The sequence below is a fragment of the Dromiciops gliroides genome, chromosome 4 (assembly GCF_019393635.1).
Source record: "Dromiciops gliroides isolate mDroGli1 chromosome 4, mDroGli1.pri, whole genome shotgun sequence".
NCBI lineage: Eukaryota > Metazoa > Chordata > Mammalia > Microbiotheria > Microbiotheriidae > Dromiciops > Dromiciops gliroides.
The window spans coordinates 400,325,236-400,353,190 of NC_057864.1; the positions used below are offsets into that span (position 1 = coordinate 400,325,236).

The window sequence follows — 27,955 nt, forward strand, 5'->3', positions numbered from 1 at the left end:
TTTTCATAATTACAATATCTTTTTAAAGGTGGAAAAATCTAGGAATGTGGTGCATCTTATGCTTCTTTCTTTCCTCTGTGTTTCCCACCTACATCTGGTTTTCCAGGAAACACTTGGGTCTTCTGTTAAGAGACTCATTTCTGGATAGTGTATGTTTTCCTGAGTACAATACCATACCTCATTAATAAAAATATTTTTTAAATCTTTGTTATATGAGAGGTCTCTCCTGGAATGGAGACGAGGGATACAGGGGCAAATTAGACGATATAAAAACAAAAATATCAATAAACATGTATTTTAATAATAATAATCATGATAAGTTAGGAGCAGGAACCAAAACGCGAGTGAATGTAGGCTCCAAGTACCGTCCATGGTGCTGAAACCCATAGGCAGTTCGTTTAGGTACCCCTCCCATTAGGAAAAGGGTTCTTTCCCCTCCCCCCTCCTTTCTCTTCCCCTCTTTTCCCCAGTTTCTTCCTTTCTCTCAGTACGAGGAATATCGATGTCCATTATTATTTTGTAAATGAGCTAATGAGAATGAAAGCGACAAAATGAACTTGCGCTGAACTGATGCTTATCCCTCGGGCCCCCTCCTCTTCTCTGCAGATACAGCATCATCAACTGGCGCAGCCCCTCTCCCCTTCTCAGCCCTCCCCCTCGCTGAGACATCAGTGCCCTCCCCCCATTCTCCACCCCACCCTAACTAGGACTACAGGTTTACCCAAAGAGGCGACGCTTTTATTGTAAAGCTGGAATTGGAGAAAAGGGGCGATGGTATTTTGAGTCCAGACTCTCTTCCTCTTCCTTTTCTTCTTCCTTCTTCCCTTCCTCCATTACCTGCTCCTCCCTTTTCTCCTCCCCTTCAAATCTAACTGCTCAGAGGAACTCCAAACCCTAAGGCAAGAGGAGAAACAAGGGGGAAAGGCGGAGGCAAGGAAAGAGAGGAGAACGAAGGAGGGCGCCCCAACCACCTGCACTGGTAAGCGGAGGAGAGAAAAGCGGATTCAGCAAGGACCGAGCAGGAGGACTTGGCTGTGCCTGGCCAGAGCTCGGCGAACCTAGCGTCAGGAAGCACCAAGAGGAAGAGAAGGCGCACAGTGGGGACTTGAGGGGAGGATGGACACGGATTATCCTGCCTTTGAGAAGCCTCTCTGCAGAGAGCTCAAGCACTTCTGCAAAAGGCTCGGTGAAGCATACCAAGAGCTGAAGGAGGACCTCACCCCTTACAAAGATGATCGCTACTACAGGTAGGGTGAGCTAATGGCCCGTGGGATTGCCTTCTCCGATGTCCCAGCCGGTCATAGCACAAGAGCTGTCGCTGCCTTGTCCGCTGCCACCATGAGGGAAACATGGAGATAGGCTGGGGAAGAGGAGGGAGAGAGGCTTTAGGGCAGCTGCCGCTGCTGTTTGTCAATGCCATGTATAGAACGCTGGTAGAAGTGCAAATGGGGTGTACTGAAAAGCCAGTGGCTCTATTAGCGGTTGATGAAAGTCCCCGAGCCCCTCTCCCGGGAATGGCTGGGCTCAGAGAAAAGGAGAAACCGTGTTCTCCGACCTCTTGAGTTGCCAAGGCATGTCTGGTAATGGGAGCGGTTGTCCATCCTGTTGTTATGGCTGCAGGGCTTGGACAGGTGAGTCCGAGCCCATCTGGAGTTCTCAGAATATTTCTGAGGCTGGAAGATTTGGTCTAGAAATCCTGCAGTCATCATCCCGGGAACTCTTTACGAAGGACCATTCTTCATTCTTGGAAAAAGGGGCGGGGGGGGGGGGGCGGGGAGCTCCCTTAGGCAATCTCTGTGGAGGCCTCCTGGGCACTTTCCCTCCATCTTTTTTTCTCTTGCTGTCAGCACCTCCTTCCCTTCCTCTTCTGCCCTCCTATCATTTCCACTATGCTTGTTCCCTGCTTATGCTTTAGGCCTGCTGGAGCTACCTACGAACACTGTCTGTTCACCATAGGGTATATTTGAAGAGTGATTGTTTTGGTTGTCCTTGTGTTTGATGTGTTCTTTTGTTTTGTTCTTGTTGACTTATTTTAATTAACATTCCAGTTGAGAACTTGTAGAATATTGCCGTAGAGTCAAAGCATTAGACAAAGACTTCTCAAGTCACTATTTCATCTTAGTTATAACATGATCAACCATGCAAATGCATGAACATTTTTTAGCACAGCAGGCTGATATAGTGGAACAGAACATTCTACTAGATATGAGAACTCCGTTCTAGTTCCAGATCTGCTGCTATGTGACCCTGATCAAATTTTGTTTTGTTTTGTTTTTGTTTTTTAGTGAGGCAATTGGGGTTAAGTGACTTGCCCAGGATCACACAGCTAGTAAGTGTTAAGTGTCTGAGGCCGAATTTGAACTCAGGTACTCCTGACTCCAGGGCTGGTGCTCTATCCACTGCGCCACCTAGCTGCCCCCGATCAAATGTTTTAATATGTGATCATAGAATCCTTTCCAAGAATCACACAATTTCAGAGTTGAGAGGGACATCACTGGCTATCTAATCTAACCTACACCTTAACAAGATCCCTACTATGACAGACCTGAATATTGGAAATCTAGCATTTGCTTGAACACCTCTAGAGAGGAGGAGCTCTGGAGGCAGCCCATTCCATTTTCAGACACCCCAAAATAATTAAACTTTTCCTTACACCAAGCCTAAATTTGCTTGTCTGTAACTTTAACCAATTGCCCTAGTTCTACCCTCTGGGACAAGCAAAATAATGAGCTGTACCTTCGAATATTTGAAGACTGCTATCATGTTCCTCCTAAATCTTCTTTTCCCACAAGGCTAAACATCTTCAATATTTTTTGCTGTCCCTCATATGGCATACACTTTACCCTCCTCTGGACATTCTCCCACTTGTCAATATTCTTTCTAAAATATAGTGCACAGAATTGAGTGTTGTTGCTGTTGTTGTTGTTGTTGTTCAGTTGTCTAACTCTTCACGACCCCATCTGGGGTTTTCTTAGCAAAGATGCTGGAATGGTTTGCCATTTCCATCTTCAGTTCATTTTACTTCTTTTTTTTTTTTTAAGTGAGGCAATTGGGGTTAAGTGACTTGCCCAGGGTCACACAGCTAGTAAGTGTCAAGTGTCTGAGGCTAGATTTGAACTCAGGTCCCCCTGAATCCAGGGCCAGTGCTCTATCCACTGCGCCACCTAGCTGCCCCTCTTCAGTTCATTTTAGCAATGAGGAAACTGAAGCAGGGTTAAGTGACTTGCCCAGGGTGACACAGCTAATAAGTGTCTGAGGCCAGATTTGAATTCAGATCTTTCTGACTCCAGGCCAAATGTGCTATCCACTATGTCACTTAGCTGCTCACAGAAGTGAACCATACTCCAAACCATGGAATCATATTCCAAATGTGTTCTGATGAGGGCAAAGTAAAGTGGCACTATAATCTGTCAAATCCTGGACATTATGCCTCTCTGAATGCCCCTGAAGATCACTTTAGCCTTCTTGGCTGCCTCATCACACTGTGGGTTCATTTGATTATGCACTCCATCATAACTTTTAGGTCTTTTTCAGATGATCTAGTCGTACCTCCCTCATCTTGAGCTGACATAGTTGATTTTTTCAACCCAAAGTTAAGACTTTATATCTTTTCCTCTTAAATTTATGTTTATATCAATGGTTCTTGCCTATTGAAAATCTTTTTGGATCCTGACTCTCTTCTAGTATATTAACTGTCTCTCCCAGTTTTATGTCATCTGTCACCTATCTCACAAAGTTTTGGTGAAGATCAAATATGGTCATTCAACTAAAATGTTTTACAAACCTTTAATTGCTATCAAGTCATTATCTATTTTGTTATTATCTATGATAATTTATTTATCATTTATACCTTTCCTCATCTGTAAAATAGTTGAATTAAATGATTTCTAAGATCTCTTCAAAGTCTACAATTCTAATTTTAATAGTTATCTCTTTTTTGGGGGGCAGGGCAATGGGGGTTAAGTGACTTGCCCAAGGTCACACAGCTAGTAAGTGTCAAGTGTCCGAGGCCGGATTTGAACTCAGGAACTCCTGAATCCAGGGCTGGTGCTTTATCCACTGCGCCACCTAGCCGCCCCAATAGTTATCTCTTTTAAGGATGACAAGTGATTAATTGATTTTGTTGTTGTTCAATCGTTTTTCAGTTGTGTCCAACTTTTTGTAACCCTATTTGAGGTTTTCCTGGCAAAGATACTGGAGTGGTTTGTCATTTGCCTCTCCATCTCATTTTTACAGATGAGGAAACAGAGGCACACAGAGTTAAGCTGACTTGCCCAGGGTGACACAGCTAGTATCTTTTGATAGTTGGTCAGATTTGAACTCAAGAAGATGAGTCTTCCTGATTCCAGGCCTAGTACTCTATCCACTGTACCACCTAGCTGCCCAAATTAATTATCTGGTTCCTGGGAAATATACCAACTTGGTAGAGGTGCCATCTTGAGCTAGTTTTCATATACATACCCAGAGAATGTACTAGATTTGGAGGAAACTCATGTCTCTAAATAATAATTCATTCAATCATCAACTTGGACCCAATTTTGTGGCTAATATCACGAGAGCTTCTGAATTTTCTGTCTTAGATGCATTTAGACACTAGGACCAGTACCACCAGTTATTTCAGTTGATATAATTGTCTTTATGCTATTGAAAATTGTGCCTAGTGAGAAAGGAAAGTACTAACTTCTCATCAGTGGTCATTCATAAAAAACCAAAGAGGTTTGTAGAAGAAAAATATCTATCAGAGTTCTGAAATAAGCCATCATTTTAATGCACAGCATAATTGTAAAAGGCAGATGTTGTGAACTTGCAGAATGAAAAAGTGCTAAATTAAATGTAAACAATTATTGTATGTATTATTAGTATTGCTGGGTTTCTATTTGGAGAGTGTACAGTCCAGCTACAAAAAGTATGACAGCTACTACCTCTATTCTTCAGACGTACAATGTTACATCTGGAAAGAACCTTAAAAGTAATTTCATCCAGCCTCTTCATTTTACCAGTGGAGACCCTGAGGCCAGAGAGGTGAAGTGATTTGCTCTAGAGCATACAGCAGAATTATGCAGAATTATGACTAGAACCCAAGGGTCCTGCACCCTACTTTCAAGCTGTTTATACTGTCTCTGGGGTACCTCAGGACTTCCAGGACATTTTGTGATCAGATGCCACACTGCCTGTAATGTCTCTGATTAGTATTCTTTCTTTCAGGGGGATCTCAGGGCTTTCAGAAAAGTGCTGGGCAGCTTCTTAGCAACCAGGAGAGGGGAAAAACAAGTCTGTTAAAGCACTCTTTAATTTTTTTTTTTGTGGGGCAATGAGGGTTAAGTGACTTACTCAGGGTCACACATCGTGTCAAGTGTCTGAGGTCAGATTTGGACTCAGGTCCTCCTGAATCCAGGGCCTGTGCTTTATCCACTGCACCACCTAGTTGCTCCAAGGCACTCTTTCCAAAGGACTATTTACTTATCAGTTAACTTTGCAACTATTTGCATATTACCTGTATAAGTTTCTACTTTTGAAAAACAACTGTATGATCTCAAGACTCACAGTCCTATGAAAGGAACACAAACTGTTGATTCAGTTCATATACATAAAAAACTTCTGAAATTTAGTTAGCAGGTTTTTCCCAAGACCTGTTCTTGGGGAATTTGAGGCCAATAGTTTTACTAATTTGTCACTTTCATTTTCAGATATCATAATTTTATCCCCAATTGTCTCTTCTTTTTGTTTTTTTTTTTTTTTTTTGGTGAGGCAATTGGGGTTGCTCAGGGTCACACAGCTAGTAAGTGTTAAGTGTCTCAGGAAGGATTTGAACTCAGGTCCTCTTGAATCCAGGGCCGGTGCTCTTTCTACTGCGCCACCTAGCTGCCCCTCCCAAATGTCTCTTCTTAATTCCACTATACACACTCCTAGTAGATGTCCCTTCCAACATCTCTGATTTTTTTTTTAAGATTTTTTTTGGGGGGTGGTGGTGAGGCAATTGGGCTTAAGTGACTTGCCCAGGGTCACACAGCTAATTAAGTGGACACTCAAACCTGACATTTTTGACTCCAGATACTGGCACCTTTTCACTCTGCCATACTGCCCCTGAATGGTCAATTGGAGAAAACATATTGGAAAGTCATTTTGTTGCAGCTGAAGCATCTTCTTCTTTGCTTCTTATAGCTTTGGTGTACAAAACCAGAAAAAAGTTATAGCTCAGTAGCTCTATTCTATACACCCAAATAGACATGAGAAAAATATTGGCAAAGATTAAGATATTGAAAACTTCCAAATCAATCAATCAGCAAGACTTTACTAAGTGTCTACTATGTGCCTACCACTGGGTTAGACATTGGAGGCACAAAGAAAAAAAATCAGTCTTTGTCTTCAAGGATTTTACATTCTATTGGGAAGATAGCACACACATGTGTATGTGTATATATGTATATATACACACAAATGTGTGTATATATGCATACACATATATATGTACTATGTGTGTAATTTTATATATAACATATACAAAATATGTCAAAATAAATAGAAACAGGGAAAGATATTGGACCTGTGATTTCAATGGCAAAGAAAATACCATAACTGATGAGGAAATTCCCTCTACAACAGTCAGCACCTTCTCTGCAAGTTAGAGGCCTGAAAGTTGTCAAAGCATTGAGAAGCTAAGTGACTTACTAAACTCATGCAGACAGTATATAACAAAGATGGGACTTGAACAAGGTCTTCCTGGTTCTGAGGCCATACACTATACCATACAAAATAAAAGAAAGGAAATTTTGGTGAGAAGGTCCTAGGAGTTTAGGAGATCACAAAAGGGCCATGAAAAAGGCTGTGTTTGAGCTCAGCTTTGAAGAAAATGTGGGAGTCAGAGGCAGGAGTGAGAAACAGTGCATTCTAGGCACCGGCCACAGACTGTGCAGAGTAATGGAGATAGGAGCTGGATTGTCATGTGTAGACCAAACAATTCTTCTGATCCAAGGCCCCTATTGTGGGGACAATTTTTGTTGTATTATCAGCAGCCCCCTTATCTTAACACTTGTTTTGAGTCACTTAATAGCTTTTTCTGGACATCCAAATTTCTACTCTTGGTTCTTTGACAATGTATATACACTGTTACAATACTTAGCTTCACTCTAAACCTAGAAGCGAAACAATGGCCCATGGGGTCCGCTTGGTTCCCTTCTCTTCAGCTTTAGGGAGTTTATTTTAAACCAAAAATTATGAGTTCAATTAAAATCACTCTGAGTCCCCATTTAAGAAAATTCCTCACATTTAGGCAGAGGTGGAACTCTGCCTCAACTTACATTTATATTTATCTGTGGTTAACTCCTTGCCTTTGTGGTTGAGGTTACTGGAAATACTGTTAACAAAATAGCAGATTATATTATAGGGTGTGTGGATACCCAGTCATTGGAAGTGGGGGAATATAGGCCTTTTCTTGGGATTTCCCTCAGTCCTTGAGTATGAAAGAACCTTTATAATATTAACCCGGGTCTTGGGCTCCAAGGTACCCACCTGTAGAGCCAATGGCCTTCCTTGACATATCCCTTTTCTGCCATAGTTTAGCTTTATGTCCTCTTTCTTCTTACTCTGCCCTTAGGCTGCTGGTTATTGGCTCAGCTCTAGATGAACCAGCTCCTTGTTCTTTTTGACTCTGATTCTAGAGCCTTGGAATCTTGATTATCTGGCTCTGAAACTTCCTTCCTTTTATATAAATCCCTTAGGGAGTGACCAAGTCCTTCATACAAAGGCTTTGGTTTTGATTGATTCAAGATGTTCAGGCCCTATTCACCCTCTGTCCCAAATGATTTGTTCAATCTAGAGGTGTTCTTGCCTAAGAAAAATAATTATTTTTAAGTAAGGTGGGATAATTTAATCAGTGGAGCCCTATCCTCATAGCAACAACTAGGTGCCAGTTCAAAATCAGTGATATTTGTGGGTATCTTGCAATTGGGCAACATAGAGAAATTTTGGACTAAAATCCTGTATGATCCACTGTCTCATGGTATAATGAGGTCCAGGTCACAAAATCTCTGAATTTTTTTTTAGTTTGATTGTCATAAAGTGGGAGTATTATTGCGCCTAAGACTACTTTCAAATCCTGTCTTCCTTATAGGAAAATTATGAGAAAGTAAATTATCTTATGTGGGAAGCATCCAAATCTCTTTGGGAGTGCCCTGCTGCTCTGCCAGGCTCAGCAGGGACTGTCACTTCTGCCAGTGAGGAAGAGCCAACACTAAAAATGAATGCTGCCTATGGAACATAAAGAGTTAGCAGGGTTTCTCTGTGCTCTGGCTGTGCTCTGACAGTTTGTTGGTGGTCTTTGTTGGTGGTGTGTGTGCTTTCCATTTATTTCAGGCCTAGTTTTCTGTATTTAGAACTGTGGGCACTTTCTCTTGTCCATGATCTTAGATGTGCCAGACACTCACAGGTATGCTAGGGGACTGCATGGTGAGTTAAAGGATTTCTAGGAAATTGGGTTTCTGCTTAGTTATTTGAACACTAGACTTCTACTTTAGGGAGGTGTGATAAACAACAAATACCAAATATAATGACAACAAAAAACTTTTGAAAAAATGCACAATTTATTTTGGGGTATGAACATTGCTATTCATATTTTCTGCTCATAGAATAATGGACTCAAAGCTCAATTCCATTTAGGAAAAATTTACTTAAGCATCAACTATGTGCTAGACACCTAATGAGATACAAAGTTTTGATAAGCTGAAGTCCCTGCCCTCATGGAACTTAAAATTTAGTTTGGGGATCTACAACTGAATTAGGAAGGATCTCAAATACAATATCCTCTTTATGATATACTTGAATAGGGAGTCTTTGATTCTCTACCTAAACACTCTTAATGACAAAGAACTCACAAATTTTTCAAGATATCCCTAGTTACTATCATTTCCGTTTGGTATTTTCTTTATACTAAGGCAAAATGTGCCTCTTTTTGGCACAGCAGAAGACAATTCTATTCCCTCTTCCACATGAAAATCCTTCAGATTTGTGAAGACAGCTATACCCTCCCCTTTAAATCTTCTGTTCTCTAGTAAATATTTCCAGTTCAGCCAACACCCATTCAGGACACGATTTTCACCTTTCTCACCTTCCCAGACACTCTCATCATAATGTTCTCCAGGTTCTTATCCTTACCCACTCAGAACTAGACATAATACTCAGGCATGTGGTCTGACTAGCACACAACAGTATTAGTCTCTTGAAAATAGAACATTCTACTTTACTTCTGTTAAAACTAATTCTCGGGGCAGCTAGGTGGCGCAGTGGATAGAGCACCGGCCCTGGAGTAAGGAGGACCTGAGTTCAAATCTGGTCTCAGACACTTAACACTTACTAGCTGTGTGACCCTGGGCAAGTCACTTAACCCCAATTGCCTCATCAAAAAAAGAAGAAGAAGAAGAAGAAAGAAGAAGGAAGAAGAAGAAGGAAGAAGAAGAAGAAGAAGAAGAAGGAAGAAGAAGAAGAAGAAGAAGAGGAAGAAGAGGAAGAAGAGGAAGAAGAGGAAGAAGAGGAAGAAGAAGAAGAGGAAGAAGAAGAAGAGGAAGAAGAAGAAGAAGAGGAAGAAGAAGAAGAAGAAGAAGAAGAAGAAGAAGAAGAAGAAGAAGAAGAAGAAGAAGAAGAAGAAGAAGAAGAAGAAAGGGCCATGCCTGCTGAGTTGAAAAAAATGGAGGAGTCCCAACAAGAGGCTACAGAAAAGGAGGTAGAAAGGATCTTGGGATTACTGCAGACTTATTTTAGAGAAGAGCCTGAGACTCCCATATCCTTCTTTGACTTTGTGATTGATCCAGATTCTTTTGCACGAACTGTGGAAAACTTAAAAAAAAAATCTTAAAAAACCCTAATTCTCCATTAGCTTTTTTTCTTTCTCTTTTAGCAGCTAAAACATGTCAAAGCTGTGATTTTGGCTATTTTTTTGGGATATGGACTATTATTTTTATAGTTTTCCAAATATTAGATTCCTAATTATTTCCTAATATTAATCTTGCATTCCTGTTATAAATATTATCTGTCCATATTATACAATCTTTTGATATGTTGTATCCTCTTTGCTAATATTTTATTTAACATATTTGCATTGATATTCATTAGAGACATTCATCCCTTTTTCTTTCTTTATTAGTTTATCCCTGATTTAAGCACTGAGACCAGATTTTATCATAGAAAGAATTTGGTAGAAAACTTTTCTCCCCCTTTGTCTCCCTCTCCATTCCCATTTTTGCAAGCAGTTTATATAGTATTAAAATGAACTATTTTTTACATGCTTTATAGAATTCACTTGAAATCTGGGTGGGTTTGGGGGGGATATTTCATTTATGGCTTGTTCTACTTACTTTTCTTACACTTGATTAAATTCCCTAATTCTTGCTCTATTAATCTGACTATGTTATATTTCCATAGATATCCATTTCATTAAAATTTTTAGTTTTGTTAGCATAAATTGGGCAAGATGGTTTTAGATAATTTCCTTTAATTCTTATTTATTTGTTGTGATTTCTCCTTTGCTCATTTTCCACATTTTTGATGAAATTGTTAGGAACACAAGTCAATAATTTCTCAGTTGTTTCATTTTTAGTGAAGTGAAACTTCTAGCAAATGTCTATATGTTTGAAATCCTCTATTACTACAAAATCTTATCTCTGTATTATTTTAGCTATCTGTATCTAGAAAACATTGTCCATATGCTCTATTTCTTTCAGTGGCATACATTACACTCCCACAGTATAATTTGCTTCTCTTTCTAAAAACTTTCAAGTCAGAAAGTTCAACCAACATTTATTAAGTACCTACCTTTGCAAGGCACTATTCTAGACCTCAGGGGACACAAAGACAAAAACAGTCTCTACCCTCAAGGAACCTGCATTCTATTAAGGGAGCTTCTTTATATTCCACTATAGTCTATGTTCACCTAAAGGCTTTCATTCATAGGTTTATGCATTTCCATATAGGCAAATATTCAAATCAACTCAACGAACATTTATTAAGTGTCTACTATATACAAGGCACTGGGGAAACCACGTGTGCAGGGCTGGGAATTGAAACCAGACCTTATGCTTTGGAGGGAAGCATGCTAGCACTGAGTCATCCATATGGTACCCTAATGGAATGGTGGTGTTACTTTAGCATAGTGTTACTCTGCTGCTTCTTTTAGATCTACATTTCCTTTTTAAACAATGTGAAGTAGTGTGTAAGTTTCCATTAGATGTTTTGGGTTGCTTCTTAAATTCCAAAAGGCCTCTGTAGGAAGCATTTCCCCAGAGAACAGCTGTTCTTTCTGTGATGCATGTAAAAAAAATGATGCTACTTTTAGTTTTTTTCTGTTTGCTATAGTTTCTACTCTAATAAAAATTTGACTAATTTCTGATAATTTGCTTATAAGGATACAAAAGTAATTGTCTTTTCAGCTGGGAATCAAACTGATCCCTAGCTAGAACTGATTTCCTCAATACTGTTTCATTTATTGATTGCTTGTTGAATAGTTGTCTTTTTATATGTGAAGTAGGTGCACCTAGACCTTTTCCTGTGTTTTTACTGCCACCACTGATGAAGACTTTGTTCTAGTACTGATGGTGTCTCCTTATACAAAACACAATAGTTCTACTTTTTTCCCACTGATGAGAACTTTGCTCTGGATATTTCCCTATCCAAGGTATAAAACATCACACTGACCCATCCGTAGAAGAGGACATTTTTTTTTTGTAATGATAATATCACCTGAATAAGGAACCTTGTCTTGTCCTAAATTTGTTCCACTGACACCCCATTGTGGATAACTGATTGACAGGATCAGTTCATCCTGGTAGGATAGACCCTTGAATTTTTTTAAGGATTAGCAGAGAGAAGGGGAGAAAGAACATAACTGGGCGATTGGAGAGAAGCTATTTAATACATGTAAGGACTTCATTCCTTGGAGTATGACTGCATGGAGGTGTGTATACAGCCCCTTAGGAAATAGATGACGAGAGGGGATCAAGAAGAGTTCCTTAACCAAGCCTAGACTCCGAGGAATTTCTGGACCAAACTGTCTGTATCTAATCTAAAAATACTTGGATGAAGCAGGAGCTATAACTGAAGAGCAACAAGGCACAGAGCCTAAATGAGGAAGAACCTATCCAGCCCTTGTCCTTGATTAGGGTTAGGATTATATAATTGCTTTACTAACCCCAAGTTCTTTCTTCATTTGGGTATGGGAAGACTTCCTTGATCTCTTTTGCATCCATTATTTCAAGCATCATCTGTTTGCAGATCTACATATCCAGTCCTATTCTTTCTCCTGAGCTCCAGTCCCAAAGCATCAACAGCCTGTTGGACAACTCCACATAAATAACTTATAAGCAGCTCAAACACAATAGGTTCAAAGTTGATCTCATTATCTTTACACTTTGCCCCCCTTTTCAACTGTTCATCAAGAACAACAAAACTAGGGGGTTAGGCAGGAGTTGTGAAATGGGGTCTAAGAAGTGGCCTCCAACAAGGTTCAGTGTCCCATAGAGTAGGTTTGGTAACACTATGGAGAGAGGAGCATGTCAGTGATTAGCAAAATGATGGTTTATCTCATATGAAGTCTTCCACCAAGATGGCATCCTTTTCTAGAAGTAGCAGGCTAGCCATGCCTACTCTTGTCTCAGTTGCTTCTATATCATTGAGGGCATAGATCCTAGCTTCTTAAACTGTGGGTTGCAATCCCATATGGAGTTGTATAACTGAATGTGGGGGTTGTGGAAATTTTGGTTAACAGTAAAAGGTTAGGTATATCTGTTTTATATACCTATATACCTGGGGTTGCATGAATCTTTTGCCTAAATAGTGTATATAATAGTAACTATGAAGACCTGGCTTATGCATAAAAATCGGCAGCATTTAAGGGAAGACTGCAGTTTCTACTGGGGACACCATGCAGTTTTGTTATTTAGGAAAATGTCCTTGGATGGGGAAAAGAAAATGAGTCACCTACTGAATCATGGAGTCATCCATTTCCAGAAACAGTTCTCTCCAGATGTGAAAGATGCATATGTTAATGACTTTTGCTCCTGAATACATGCTGCATAAGGGAGGTGGGTGGGCTAGGCAAGAGGGAGCATTGTTCTCTTCTATTCTGTCTCCTAGGAAATATGTTAAACAAAAACAATTCTTTAAAATGTCACGACCATTTCAAAGCTGTACTATTTCAATTTTTTAAAATAGCCCAGCTCCCATATGGATAGAAAAGTGTGATTTCAGTTGCTTTTGTTCAGGGACATCTCATCTAATGTGATCAGACTGATGTTAAGCAATTGATGAGGACTTTTTCTCAAACATTATCAGCTCTCAAAATAAAGGATTATTTTTACATGTGCATACAATTACTAGCTTTCTAATAGGTTGATAACATCAATTCACTGCCTTCTTTCATGCTCTGATTTTGATGTCTGATATGCTCTTGTAAGAGCCTGAGATAGGAGACTTAAAAGTCTACTTAGAAAATAGTTACATTACCTCTTGGGGAGTGTGTTTTATGAAGAATCTGAGATACTAGTGCCTAAAAGTCTTCTAAGGAAGTTCCATTGTCAGATAGTTTTATAGGGTGAAGAACTACAAGATAGATTCTATTCTTGGGGGAATTGTAACTATTATTAAAAATATGCTCCAGTGAAGTCCTACTTTAATGCCTCTTTGAGGTACAGAAATAATCCTGGGTTCTCAAAGGCTATGCCAGTGTGGAACAAAGCAGGTCTTAATGATCTTGAAAGAATATGGGAATGATGATAGACTGTGTATCTGTCACAGGAGAAGAATCAATCTAGTTAAGTTTGGAAAGATTCAGTCATCAGAAGTCTGCCCACAGGAGATGAATGTGGTCATCATAAGTCATAAAACTAGTACTGAAGGAAAATATGTATTTTTTAAAAAGGCAATGCTATTATCATTGCTGATAATGGCCACAGGTAGTATGGTAATGGAAAGGGCGCTAGATTTGGAGTCAGAAGACTTGGAATTTGAAGGCTGGCTCTGTCACTTAATAACCATGAGACCATAGGCAAGCTATTTCCTCTTTCCTCCTGACTATTAAGCTTCAAATTCCAAATCATATTTGCAGCAGGTTCTTTGTAGAGTTGTCATAAGGAAAAGACTTTTAAAAAGAGAATGTGCTATATGCCCTACAACTGGACTTGTGATTAATTAGCATAGGGAACTCCTGGATGATGAAATTTCCTCTACCCATGCAAGTTGGCATATCTTCTGGAATTTATAGTCTTTTAAAGTTTTCCTTTATGTCTCAGCTAAAATCCCGCCTCCTACAGGAAGCCTTCCCTAACCCCTCTTTATTCCAGTGTTTCCCCTCTTTTAATTATTTCCTATTTATCCTGTATATAGCTTGCTTTGTATATTTGTTTGCTTGTCACCTCCCCTATTAGATTATAAACTCCTTGAGGCAGGGATTGTATTTTGTCTCTTTTGGTAATCCTAGCATTTTGCACAGTACCTGGCACATAGTAGGTACTTAATAAATGTTTATTGAATTAAGTTGACCAGAGCACTTAGAAGTGACTTGCTCAGGGTCACACAGTCAGTATGTGTTAGAGGCTGGACTTAAATTCAAGTCTTCCCAACTCTGAGACCAGTTATCCACCATGTCATATTGTCTCTTTATGTTCTTTATTAATGTGAGCTATTATCTCAACAATTACTCCAATACACTCCAAATATATGTGTGTGTTATTTTAAAATTTCCTTTAAAATAAATTCATCACAAAAAAGGCTAAATGCGGGTTAGAATTAGGGGTAAATTAGATACATAGATAGAAAGATTAGATAGACAGGTAGATAGATAGCTTTGTGTATGTGTATGTACATATAGTGTCTGGGTATTCAGTGTATGGGGTATTCAGGGAGGACTAGCACCCTCACCTGTTGTGAGGGCTTGATGAATCCTTACCAGGACTGCTCATCCACTTTTGGTGTCCTCCATCACCCAATGCTCACCTGTGACTCCAAGAAACTAGCACGAACAGCAGCCACACCCAGTAACACTATCTTGGAAGATAAACTAAACCAGGTTGAGGGTAACCAGCAGGCCTCAAACCCCACAGTGAGTTAGGGAGATCCCAAAGCATGTGAAGACCTCCTTGCAGAATTGGGGGAGGGGGGAGGACAATTTATTCTAATGGCCGAGAAGGCAGCTGAGACAGGTCCTGTGAAACACTTAGAGCTTGGTCAGATATCAAAGATGCCAAGGTCATCCACTGCACCCAGAGCCACTGCCAGTCATCTTGACTTTTGTTCTGCTACTGGACTTCCATGACTCTAGAAGAGTGAGGCTGCTGACTTTGTCATTCATTGGTCCTCTTTGAAAACTGGTAGATTGGATAGAAAGATAGAGATGTAATCTCCCATATGTCTATTGTTCAACTGATTCTGACTCATCACAACCCCATTTGGGGTTTTCTTAGCAAAGATATTGGAATGGTTTGCCATTCCCTTCTCCAGCTCATTTTACAGATGAGAAACTGAAGCAATCAGGGTTAAGTGACTTGCCCAGGATCACACAGCTAATAAACGTCTGAGGCTGATTTGAACTCAGGTGTTCCTGATTCCAAGGCCAGTGCTCTATCCATTGCACCACCTAGCTGCCTATGTGCGAGATCGATGGGTCTGTCTATCTATAATCTATCCATCTATCCATCTATCTATCTCTATCTATCTATCTATCATTTATCTATCCTATATGCCTTTGTAAACAGGATATATATATGTGTGTATATAGCTTTCTTGTGTGTATATATGCTGTACACACACACACACATATACATATACACAAGAGATAATTTTATTTTTAAATTTACTTTAAAATATATTCATCATGGAAATGAGAGGGACATAGGGATATGACCCTCCACTGAGATGGAAAGTGCCCCCCCTTCAGCCTAGTGATCTGATCTCAAAGTCTTAAAGCCCCTTAGAGCCCCTTATTTCTCTCTCTGTTTTTTTCTCTAGAGAGAGGCAATAATGTGAAGCTACTATCCCCCCTTTCTAAATATAGGCATATCAACTTTAAAATTGCTTCATAGGGTCTGCACCGAGATATTATGTAGATATGATAGATTGTTGCTGAAACAGGAAATTTTGCAAAATAACCTATGGCTGAACCCCTGAGGTTGGGGCACTGTGACCCAGGAGAGAGACTTATCGCTGAACATCCCAGGAGAAAGATTTATTGCTGAACATATAGTATTAATCCAATTACCGCATTTTGCTCAAATTAGATGTCTGTAAAGAGTATAAAAACTGCTTGGTTTCCTACTCTGGGTGTGTCACACCTCCTGGTTGTCCCAGTGAGTGTGGTACACCTTTCTTTCAAAAGAAATAAAATCAGTGCTTTGGCCTCCTTTCTCCTCGAGTCTCTATTACAGGGGTCAGTGGCTGTACTTCCCATCCCACTCAGAAAGAAAACCTATATTCCAGTTACAGTTTAAGGAAAATAAAAATGTGATTTTTTTTTTTGGCCATCCGAGTTCCTCTACCCCATGAACTTTCTCCGTGGACCTCGGGTTATGAATGCATCCTAGACTAGAAAGCCCGAGGCGCGCAGGGGCAGCACTTGCGGCTCTGCACCCGTGCTCACAGCCCCGCGGCAGGCTGGGGCCCGGGCCTTTCCTCTCAGCTCCATCCCCTCCCCGAGCCGTCTCCAGGCCACGTGACCTCGCTACGCGGCGGCTCCCGGCGTGCAGGCGTCGCGCTCTGATGAGTTTACGGAACCGGCTGGTTGGGCTTCTGCAGCTACCGCCACCATCGCCGCCGCCTCTGCATCGGCTCGGGCGCCGCTCCGGGCCCGGGCCTCGGGCGTGAGCCGCCACGGCGCGTGGACATGGAACCGTGAGTGTCCAGCGAAGGGGACGGGGCGGAAGGGACCTAGGCCGGCGACGGCGCGGGGAGGAGGGGACCCAGGTGGGACGGAGGCGCCTCGGGTGGCCGTATGTGGGGGGCTCCTGTGCAAGTTTTGTTTTTCCAACCCCCGTCCCTTTCCCCCCCTCCTCCCCCTTTGTCCCTCCATTCCTGGATGAATGAGCCCCGCCCCCCCCATCCTATCTCCCTCTGGTGCTAAAACCCACCCTTTGCAGCATCGCTCCTGAGGCCCCCCTCACCTGTGGGGCCTTCTGTTGGGCTGCCCTTCCCTCCGCCGCGCAAGCGCACATACAGCCATCGTGGGGGACTGGGGGGGGGGGCGTTCTGGGGCGGGGGCAACTCCTTGTACACGTGGAGCCTTCCGACCTCCTGTGACTGACTAAAGGGTCGGGGGATCAGGACCGGGTTGGGGATGGGGACGAGGTGGAGGGCAAAGGGATGCCCAGGTGATGAACCATTTGAGATGTTTCCATCAGGGTCTTTAGGGGGAAATGGGTTCAATTCAACAAACTTTTATTAAAGGACAAGTGAAGTGGGTGGAGGGGATGGCTTTGGCGACAGGAAAACCTGGGTTCGTGTGTGCCATTTGGCACACTAACCATGGGACCAGAGGCAAAACCCATGACATTTCAGTGCTCCAGTAAGACAGTTAAAAAAGAGTTTGCTGCTCTGCATTGGTGTAGGGAGTTTCCACACTAGGAGGTCCGTAGCTTGTTGAAGTCACGGGTCCGGACTAAAAGTATGTGTGAGGCACTGAGAATAGGAAGACATGGTTTCTGCCTGAAAGTAGTTTACAGTGTATAGTGTGGAGCATTTTCAAGGCAGCATTGTTTAGGGCTTGGCTCTTGGAGTGAGGAAGACCTGGGTTCAAATCCTGCCTCAAATGAGGGTGTTGGAATTGGTGACTTTTAAATTCCTTTCCAGTTCAAAATCTGTGATTCCCCCAAACCCTGCCCTGTAACGTTCTTGTCCCCACAATCCCTCAGGTTCACAACCTAGGAGTTATCCTGGACTCCTCAATATCTCTTGTCCCTCTATCCAATCTTTTGCCAAGGCCTGTCGATTTCCTTTGCAGCATCTCTCCAGTGCTTCCCCTTCTTCTGACATTGCCACCCTTCTAGTGAAGGCCCTCATCACTTCACACCTGGATTATTGGAATAGCTGCTGGCGAGTCTGCCTACCTCTAGCTTCCATACTCCATTCAGCCACTGAAATGCTTTTCCTAAGGGACTTCTTATTTCCTCCAGGATTCAAATACAAAATCCTTTTTTTGGCATTTAAAATCCTTCATAATCTATCCTCCTACCTTTCCAATCTTTTTAAATCTTAGCGCCTGAAGGGATAATCTTTGATCCTGTGATACTGGCTTCCTGGCCCTTCCACTAACAAGATGCTCCATCTCTTGCTCCTGGGCATTTTCTCTGGCTGTCCAGCGTGCTTGGAGCAATCTCCCTCCTCCATTCTGCCTCCTTACCTCCCTGGTTTCTTTTAAGACCCAACTAAAATTCCCCCTTCTATAGGAAGTCTTCAACTCGTAATTTCTTCTGTTAATTATTTCCTACTTATCCTGTATATAGCTAGCTTTGTATATATGTGTTTTCATGTTATCTCCTCCTTGAAGGCAGGGACCATCTTTTGCCTCTTTTTGTATCCCCATCGCTTAGTACAGTGCCTGACACATAGGAGGCTCTTAATAAGTGTTGATTTATTAACTGTAAAGTTATAGAAATATTGGAATGAGAAAATAGGTCATTTTGAGGAAGAAGTTTAGAAGGAGAATAGGGCATGATTTATGTGGGTAGAGAATGGTGTTAACACTTGATCTTTTACAATGTAAAGTGAAGTTATAATGTAAACTCTCTTTTAGGGGGTTTATCTCTGCATGACAGCCTGATATTCATAACTCAGGGTAGATGTCGCAGTTAAAGGAGGGAACTGCTTAAACTGATGGTTTTCGGCTTCCTTATTTGGTGTTGTGAACTCTGTTAGTTGCCCTATTTGTAAAATGGGATGATGTGACTTGAGGTTAAAGGAAATGTTTTGTGAAGCCTGGGATTATCAAGGGTATTGTGTATTTAAAAGTAAGTGATTGAAAAGGCCGTGGGTGGATATGAAGGTGATCATTCCATGCCGATAAGCTTCTGAGAAATCTTGAGAAAACATCCAAGGAGAGGTACAATCTAAATGTAAACCGGCATTATGAAAAAAAAATGGATTTTATTATTTATACACACCCACTTCCTTCATGCATCCAGCACCATTACAGCTTGCTTCCTGTATCACCTTTAACTTGTTAATTCTGTCATGCTGTTTCTTCCTTCTCAGTGCTTACACCCCTTTCCCTCTCCTCCCGAGTTTCAAAGGCGATTTTTAGGCTTTCCCTTTGAGTGGGGGTGGATTTATAACACATTAAGCTTTCAGATTGCCAGAATTTGCTTTCTGTAACTCTTTGTACATATGAGCCTAGCCCAGCATCAAGTACAATTAGGTACTTTGTAAATGCCTTTTTGATGATGATGGGCTGGGTGACCTTAGCCAAACCTATGGAATTAGGAAAACCTGAGTTTTATTAGTTTTTCTATTAAAAGACTGCTGACTTTGAGGCTTGCTTTGAGCTGTTTGCATCTGTGGAGTTTCTGGGTTTCATTGGCTTGCCTCTCTGAGGCCCCAAAGTGTCAGTTTCTAAAAGCTCTTTTGTCAGGAAATGAAGATTACTTTGAAGGGATGAGAGTCACCTGGGTTCCCTCAGCAATCTTCCAGAAAGGAAGACAAGAGAATTAAGAGATTCCACAGTGAATAGAGTTACAAGAAGTCACAAATGTGAGAGCTTGAGTTTGTGCTCTTGTTTTTATTATGTGCAGTAGCAACTGTGACATAAAATCAAGGTACTATGTGTCTCTGATTGTTTGATGCTGCCTTTAGAAATGTAATGAATTTTCTTCTCAACAAAGCTGACCAGAATGTTGTTTCTGTGTACAGACTTTGTCAGGGAAGCAAGGTTCTTGGTTGAGTCAAGTAAATAAGCAAGTGCTTACTGTGTGCTAGACATTGTGTTAAGTGCTGGGGATATATATTCAAGCCAAAAAAGAAAGACAGTTCTAGCCCTCAAGTACCTTGCAATCCAGTGGGGGAACCCAACACAAAAAGGGCTCTCCCAAGCCTTTTTTTTGTTGTTGTTGCCTGTCCATGTTACCAAAAAAGAGATTTCTGTTTGTTGCTACTCAGTAATCCAGAAGTTCTGCCGATTTTCATCTGTTGTGAAGCTGTATCCACACCACACTAGTCATGGGGGGGCTGTCTTAACGAACTAGTTTTCATTTTAATTTAAAACTGACTTCAGAGAGCAAGTGTGGCATTGGTAAGGATGCAGGGAGGGGTGGTGCAGCTATGGAAACTGTAAGAAGTAGGGGCAGCTGTGTTGTAGAAAGCCCACTGAATGTGAAGTCCTGATCTGTTTTAATCTCAGCTTTATTTTCTAGGTGTACGATTCAAGACAAGCCATCTTTACCTCTTGGAGGTTCTGTTTTCTCATCTGTCAGATGAAAATAATATTTGCATTGCCTACCTAGCTCACAGGGTTGCTGTGAGAATCAAATGAGATCATGAATGCATAGCTGTTTTTAAACTCGGAGGTGCTGTAGAAATATAACCTATTGCTAAGTGAATACACGTCCCTCAAAGAAACACTGACCCTACAAAGGTTGGGATCAGACCCTTGGAAAGCCTAACAGCTCTAGGGGTAGGGCCAAAGTGCTCTGCACACCTTATCAGCCCCTAAGGGCCTTCCAGCTATAGCATAGTGCTGACTCCACACAAAGTTAAATTCAGCATAATAGATATTTGTTGACTTGTGTAATGGATGCTGTTTAAGAAGGCAGGAAAGTGTTTAACACATTTTAGAAAGATTTACATAAAAAGTTTAAATTTTTTTAAAAAATGGAATAGCTTATTCCCAAATAGTGCCTGATAAATAGGTATAGCTCTAATGAGTAATCTAGAGGAAAAAGGCAAGGAAGGAGAACTATTTAGGATCATGGGTTACCGATGCTTCTGCTGTGGTCATATGGTATCTTTTTTTTTTTGCTCCTATTCATGATTTGACATTTTCATGTTTCTTGGCAGCTTTGGTATTAACAGAGCATTTTGATGTATAGTTAAAGAATCATTGCTTTTGGATTTTATTGTTAGAAATTCACTGTTTTTTGGTTTTTTGGGGGTTTTTTTAGTGAGGCAATTGGGGTTAAGTGACTTGCCCAGGGTCACACAGCTAGTAAGTGTTAAGTGTCTGAGGCCGGATTTGAACTCAGGTAATCCTGACTCCAGGGCCGGTGCTCTATCCACTGCGCAAATCTAGCTGCCCCAGAAATTCACTGTTAACAGTGCAGGTTAGACAAGATGATCTACAAAGTTCCTTCCAGCTATAACATGCTGTGTTTGTATCTGTGTCCAAACTGGCAAGTGTTTTGCTCAGTTGAAAAGGAAACCTAGTAAATAACAAAAAGAAGCCTAATATAATGGGAATTATGATGGCTGTGACAGGTAACTTGTCATGGTAGATGAAGAACCTTCTCGCATCCACATTAAGAAGATTTGGGCTTCAGTCCTGCTTTTGAAGGCTGTTGGGCAAATCTTTAAATTTCCAGATTGTAAATTGTCAAGCAGCTGCTATTCTTTCTGCCTTGGTTCAAAGATGTTCCTCACTAAGAATTTCCCATGGCAATGAAGTGGTTTGGTCCCAAACCAGAAGTACTCTTGACTTCTAGGTTGTTGGGAGAATCAAATAATGTGATACAGGAAGAGTTTCTGGGGTATGTTAAACTGTCATATACACAGGTGAAGGCCTGGACCTCTGACTTTATTCGTAAGAGGGGACTTTCTGATGAGGAATTCACCTTTTGCCATTGCAGGGAGTTTTCTTGTCTGAAAGTCCCCTACTCCAATGAAATTAGCAACAACTTATAGTCAGGAAGACCTGGGTTTGAGTTGTACCTTTGACACTTCTTGGATCTGTGATCATGGGCATCATAACCTTTAAGCCTCACTTTCCTCATCTGAAAAAATGGGATAAATACCTGTAGTACACATCCCTATGGGGTTATTGTAAGGGTTAGTCAGTCAACTACTGTTTTTATTAAGTGTCCTCTATGTGCCAAGCACTGTACTAAGTGCCAGGGATATAGGAAAGGCAGAAGATAATCTCAGCTCTAGAGGAGTTCACAGTCTAATGAGGGAAACAATGGAGGCAGCTAGGTGTCGAAGTGGATAAAGCATAGTCCCTGGATCCAGGAAGACCTGAGTTCAAATCCGGCCTCGGACACTTGACACTCACTAGCTGTGTGACCCTGGGCAAGTCACTTAATCTTCATTGCCCTGAAAAAAAAAAAGAATATAATGAGGGAAGCAACTTGTAAATGACTGTACAAAAAAAAAGATATATGCAAGGTAAATTAAGATAATCAACAGATGGAAAATACTAGCATTAAGGGGGTCAAGAAAGGCACAAAGTGGGATTTTAGCAGAGATTTGAAGGAAGCCAGGGAAATCAGTCAGTAGGCAGATATGAGAAAGGAGAAATTTCCAGGAATGAGGGACAGAAACTAAAAGTGCTCACAAACAGGAGATGGAAGAACAGCAAGGAGGCCACTGTCGCTAGATTGCTGAGTACATGAGGGGAGTGGGGTGTGAGGTAAAAGAATACTTGGAAAAGTAGGCAGAAATCAGCCACTGTATGGAGGACTTTAAAAGCCAAATAGGATTTCATATTTGATCCTGGGGGCAATAGGGAGTTCTGAAATTGATTCAGTAGGGTCAGACTTTTACTTTATGAAGATTAATTTGATGGGCTGAGTGGGGAATCAACTGGAGTTTGGAGAGACTTGAGACAGACCAACCAGTCTAGTATATTATAGTAGTAGCAGTCTAGGCATGAGATGATGACTGCATACTGACTTCCCTGAAGTCAGAGCAGAGAAGAGGGAATGTACAAGAGATGTTCCAAAGGTCCAGCTGAAGGACTTGGCAACTGATTGGCTGTGAGGGTGGTAGTAGTGAGAGAGAGTGAGGAGTCCAGGAATTCCCCTTAGGTTTCAAGCCTGGGTGATTGGGAAGATGCTGGTGTCCTCTACAGTAATAGAGAAGTTAGAAAGAGGGAAGTGTTTTGGAAGACAGATAATGAGTTCAGTTTTGGATATGTTGAGTTTAAGATGTCTGTGAGCTATTCAGTTTGAAATGTCCAATAGGTGGTCAGAAAAGTAGTGAGACAAGAGTCCAGAGAGAGGTTCAGGCTAGACAAACAGACTCAGGATTTATCTGCATAGAGATAATAGTTGAATCCATGGAAGCTGATTAGATTATCAAGTGAGATAGTATAGGGGGAGAAAAGAAGAGGACCTAGAACAGTCTGGGTCAAATGAAATAGTGTATGCCAAGTACTTTAAAAACTTCGAAGTGATATATGTGCATTCATGCATATGTATATATGTGCATGTGTATTATACATATATGTCAGTTATTAATGGCAAAAAGTTTGAATCTAGGTGGCCTGACTGCTATTTTAAGAATGTATCACTGTTTTTCAATTTTCAAACCTGGGTGATGAGAAGAAAGGGGGTACCACATTTCTTTGGGAGTTTTAAATAAAACATTTTTCTTCCTAGGAATCATTCATTATCTTTATGCAAAATCTTACACATCTGGTCCTAAAAAAATCATCATTCTGTATGTGCCTAGTTGGAAACTTCCCTTCCCCCTATTATTCCCACCTGTCCCATTTTTCCCAATTCATTTAACATTTTCAACCTACTCTTATTATTCTGGTCAAACAGTATTATGCACATTTGTAAAGCGGGGACAAAAATAGCATGTTTCTCACCAGGATTTGGGGTTGATGAAGTGAAAGAATATATCTAAAGTTCTTTGTTAATCTTATAAGCTTTATGTAAGTGTTAACTGTCATTATTGTCACCATAATCATCACCATCATTATTTTAAAATCTTATTTATATTCATAGCAGCTTTTTTTTGTGGTGGCTAAGAATTGGAGATCAGAGGAATGCCCATCAGTTGGGGAATGGCCGAACAAGCCGTGGCATATGATTATAATAGAATATTATTGTGCTGTGAGAAATGACAAACAGGATGATTTCAGAAAGGCCTGGGGAAAGACTTATATGAACTGATGTATAGTGAAGAGAGCAGAAAGAAGCAGGAGAACATTTGTGTGCAGTGACAGCAGTATTGTTCACTGAAGAACTGTGAATGACTTAATATTCTATTCTCAGCAATACAATGACCTAAGACAATCCCGAAGGACTAATGATGAAACGTAATATCCACTTCCAAAGAAAGAATTTATATTGATTGAACACAGACTAAAGCATGCTATTTTTTACTTTGTTTCTTTCATTTTTTTCTTTTATTCAAGTTTTCTTGTATAAAATGACTATTATGGTAATATTTTACATAACTCCATATGTATAACCTAAAAAATTAAGTGTTATTTAAGTATGGGGTAAAAAGAGTGTATCATTAGATATGATGAAAGGAAAGAACATGAGTTTCTAGGGTGTTAGCCACAGTATATTTGTAAAGGCTGATCAGAGGGAAAGAGGTAAAGCCAGAAGTTCACTGAAGAATTGAAGAGAAAATGATTGAGGAACTGTGAACATCAGTGGATGGGAAGAACAGGTTTAGGAGTAAGTAACTTACAGAGTGCTGTTAAGGGTTAAAATTCTAGGAAAACTGTCTAAAATATCTAATGAGTGGTCGCCAATAAATTATAAGCTTTAGCAAGAGTTAGACTTTTAAGCATTTATTAAGGAGAATAAGAATTTGGTAAAGAGAGAGAGAAAGGCCTAGATCTCTATCTATTAAAGGAAGAGCACATTTCTAGCTCCCTTCTCCGCCAGCGTCCTCAGGAAAAAGAGCCAGACTGAGCGCCAGTCTCTTCCTTCCTCCTCCCACTAGTCTGCGTCACTTCCTGACTCCTGGTCTTGCCCTCAAAGACCTTCGCTTCATGGGCAGAACTCTTCTACAGTAAGTCTCCAGCAGGTGGCGTTATTCCAATCGTTACAGTGCTTTCCTCAGAAAAATCCTGGGAGGAAAGTAATACAAATATTTCTTCCATTTTACAGATGAGGAAACTGAGGCCCGAAGAAGTTAGGTAATATATTTATCACACTAGTAAGTATTGGAGATATGATTTCTTCTAAGATCTTGAAAGTAGAACAGTTCTTAGTGATGGACAAGGGCCAGGGTATGGTTGATTTTGTTCATGGTTGAAGTAGGGTAGAGATGAGAATCATCTGAGTCAAGCAAGTTGAAGAACTGTGAAGCTAGGGTGCTTGAAGAGATGTTGAAGTGGATGAGGATAAAAGCCAGAGATGAGATGACATGGGTGAGACTGAGCCAGGTGTGGAAATAATCAAGAACTTCAAAGTTCATCAGACATTTATTCAGTGCAGTGCAGAGAGATAATAAGGACAGGCAGAGAGCAATATAAGTAGGTGTCAGAGACTTCCCTGAGGAGAGTCTGTTGAGAGGTAGTGACTTAAAGGATATACACTTCAGTAGAAAAGCTTGTATTTGCAGACTGAAACTTGAGAATTCTTTGTCTTCTACTTTGTGTTGTGTCCTTAACACTTCTTTTTTTTTTTTTTAATGAGAGATTTTCCTAGAGGGCTTAGTTATTAGTAACTGAGTTAATGCTTAACTTTCTGCTCTCAAACCAAATTGGTTATCAGTCTTAGTGGGTGTAACTTTATGCACAGATGGTAGGTTTTTAAGAAGTAATAGTAAGGGAAAAGCTTTTTAAAGAAGAAAAGAAAAAAAAAATGTGACTAGGGAAGGAAGTCTTTTTTTATATTGGATTAGAAAACATGAAACCTAAATTGTAAAACAAAGCTGTCGGACTCAATGTCCCTTAAGGTCACTGAGTTCTGAAGGTCAAAGATGTTAGTTCTAAAGGACGTCTTGGGATCTGAAAAGTGTGAGCAGTCTGTGAAACCACATTCTATTAATGACTTCACTGAGAATCTTGGAGAGAAGATTAGAAATTATACTTTATTTTTTTTCACATTTTAGTTTTTTTATTATTCAAAAAACATATCCTTTTTATTTACTTTTTTGACTCTGTGCCTGTGCCTTCAACACCTTCAGACAATTTTCTGTTCCTCAATCAGGAAAGCACGCTTGATCCTGTCACAGACACATTTAGCATACATGGAGCCACCATAAGCCCTGCTGACATGCTTTTTGGTCTTTGATAGCCTCATAAGAACTTTAGGTCTCACTGCACAAATACCTCGAAGTCTTCCTGGGCACACACCACAGGCTGATTTTGGTGCTTTTCCAACTTTCTTAGTATAAAGGTAAATAATTCTGTTACCTGGGGTTTGTGACAGCCGAATTTTGTTGTAAGCTGTGTTGTAGGACAACCTATGGCAATATGTCAGATGCTGAACCATTTTTAATTTCTGTCGAGTCTGTCACCGGAAGAGGGAAGAGGAAATTATACTTTCTTAAAAAGACCACCTGCATGTCCCTCAAGGATTTTTAAATACAACCATCCTCATTTCTTTTGCTTTTGTTTAAAAAATAGTATATTCATGTTGCCCAGTATTTTCCTGTTCTTTGTTTTTTCTCCATCACTTAAGGATAAAACCTTGGGTTGCTTTAGCCTCCTCTTTTATCCTAAACACTATCTCCTTGATATTCCTACTCTAGTCTTCATTTCCTTCCTTCCTTTCACAGAATTGCAGGTTTGGAAGGTTCCTCAGATGCCATCTAGTTAATCTAAACTACTGACATAAGGATAGCTTCTCCAGCATACTCGACAAATGGTCATCGTGACTTTGCAAGAATTCAAGTGAGGAAGCACCCATTCCCAAGGCAGCCCATTCCACTTTGGGGTAGCTGAAATTGTTAGAAAAGTTGTCCTTATGTTAAACCTAAATTTGCCTCTGCAGCATTGGAGCGTTGCTTCTAGTTATCTCCGCTGGGACCAAGTGATCCAGTGTATTCCCTCTTTCACTTGACAGCTCTTCATTACTAGAAGATAGCTGTAATACCTTCCCTAATGTTTTTTTTTCCTCTGGCAAACAGTCCCTCTGACCCATCTCTTGTGACATGATCTTAAGGCCATTCTGGTCACTCACCAATTAATTTCTGTCTTAAAATGTGATAACGGTATCTGAACTCAGAACTTGCAGGGGTGTTCTGATGGATGGAGCATTGCAGAATTGTTACCTCCCTAGCCCTAGAAATTATGCCTCTCTCAATTCCCCCCAAATTGGCTTTTTGGCAGCTTGCTTTTACTGTGGATTCTTAATGAGCTTCCAGTTGACTAAAAAAACCCCATATCCTTAGCTCTCTTTGACAGGAACTGATATCTGGACTTCACCTTCCCCATCTTGTACTTGTGTAGTCGAGTTTTTTGAACCCAAGTACGAGACTTTGGCATTTTTACCAATTAAGTTTTCATCTGATTAGGTTTAGCCCGACATTTGACCTTGTTGAGATTTGGAAGAATCCTGACTCTTATCCAAAATATTAACTCTCCTTCCCAGGTTTGTCATATCCACAGATTTAATAAGTGCATCAGCATCCAATTCACCAAACATTTATGAAGTGCCTACTTTGTGCAAGGCATAGTGTTATGTCCTGGGGATACAAAGACAAGAATGAGATACTTCATAATCTCAAAGAATTTAAATTCTATTGTGGGGTGGGGTTTACAGCATTTATGCAAATATATGGCAAACAATCGAGAGAGAGAGAGAGAGAGAGAGAGAGAGAGAGAGAGAGAGAGAGAGAGAGAGAGAGAGTGAGAGAGCGCGCACGAGCTGATAACTGGGGGAGGAGGGAGTCCGGAAAGGTCTTGTTTAAGAAGTAGTTCCTGAACTAGACTTTGAAGATGTTAAGGATTCTACCAGGCAGAGGGAAGGAGTGGGGTGTGTATTCCATACATGGGAGACTCTTTGTGCCAGGCCCAGAGACAGAAGATGGAATGCTATGTATAGGGAACAGCAGCTCACAGGCCAATTTGGACTAGACCGGAAAG

General features: G+C 40.7%; 1 protein-coding gene across 5 annotated transcripts in view; it reads left to right on the plus strand.

Moving 5' to 3' along the window:
* The first annotated feature begins 489 nt into the window (after positions 1–489).
* Positions 490–27,955, plus strand: part of TMEM181 (transmembrane protein 181) — a 100,304-nt gene continuing 72,838 nt past the window's right edge. For 2 of the 5 annotated variants that reach the window (XM_044000874.1, XM_044000875.1), the window contains exon 1: positions 16,725–16,866. In XM_044000874.1, coding sequence (XP_043856809.1) covers positions 16,859–16,866 — 8 coding nt within the window. In that variant the 5' untranslated portion in view covers positions 16,725–16,858. Of the gene's footprint in view, positions 1,248–16,724; positions 16,867–27,955 lie in introns of those variants that run through there. The other 3 variants (XM_044000872.1, XM_044000873.1, XM_044000876.1) reach the window with 3 other exon arrangements.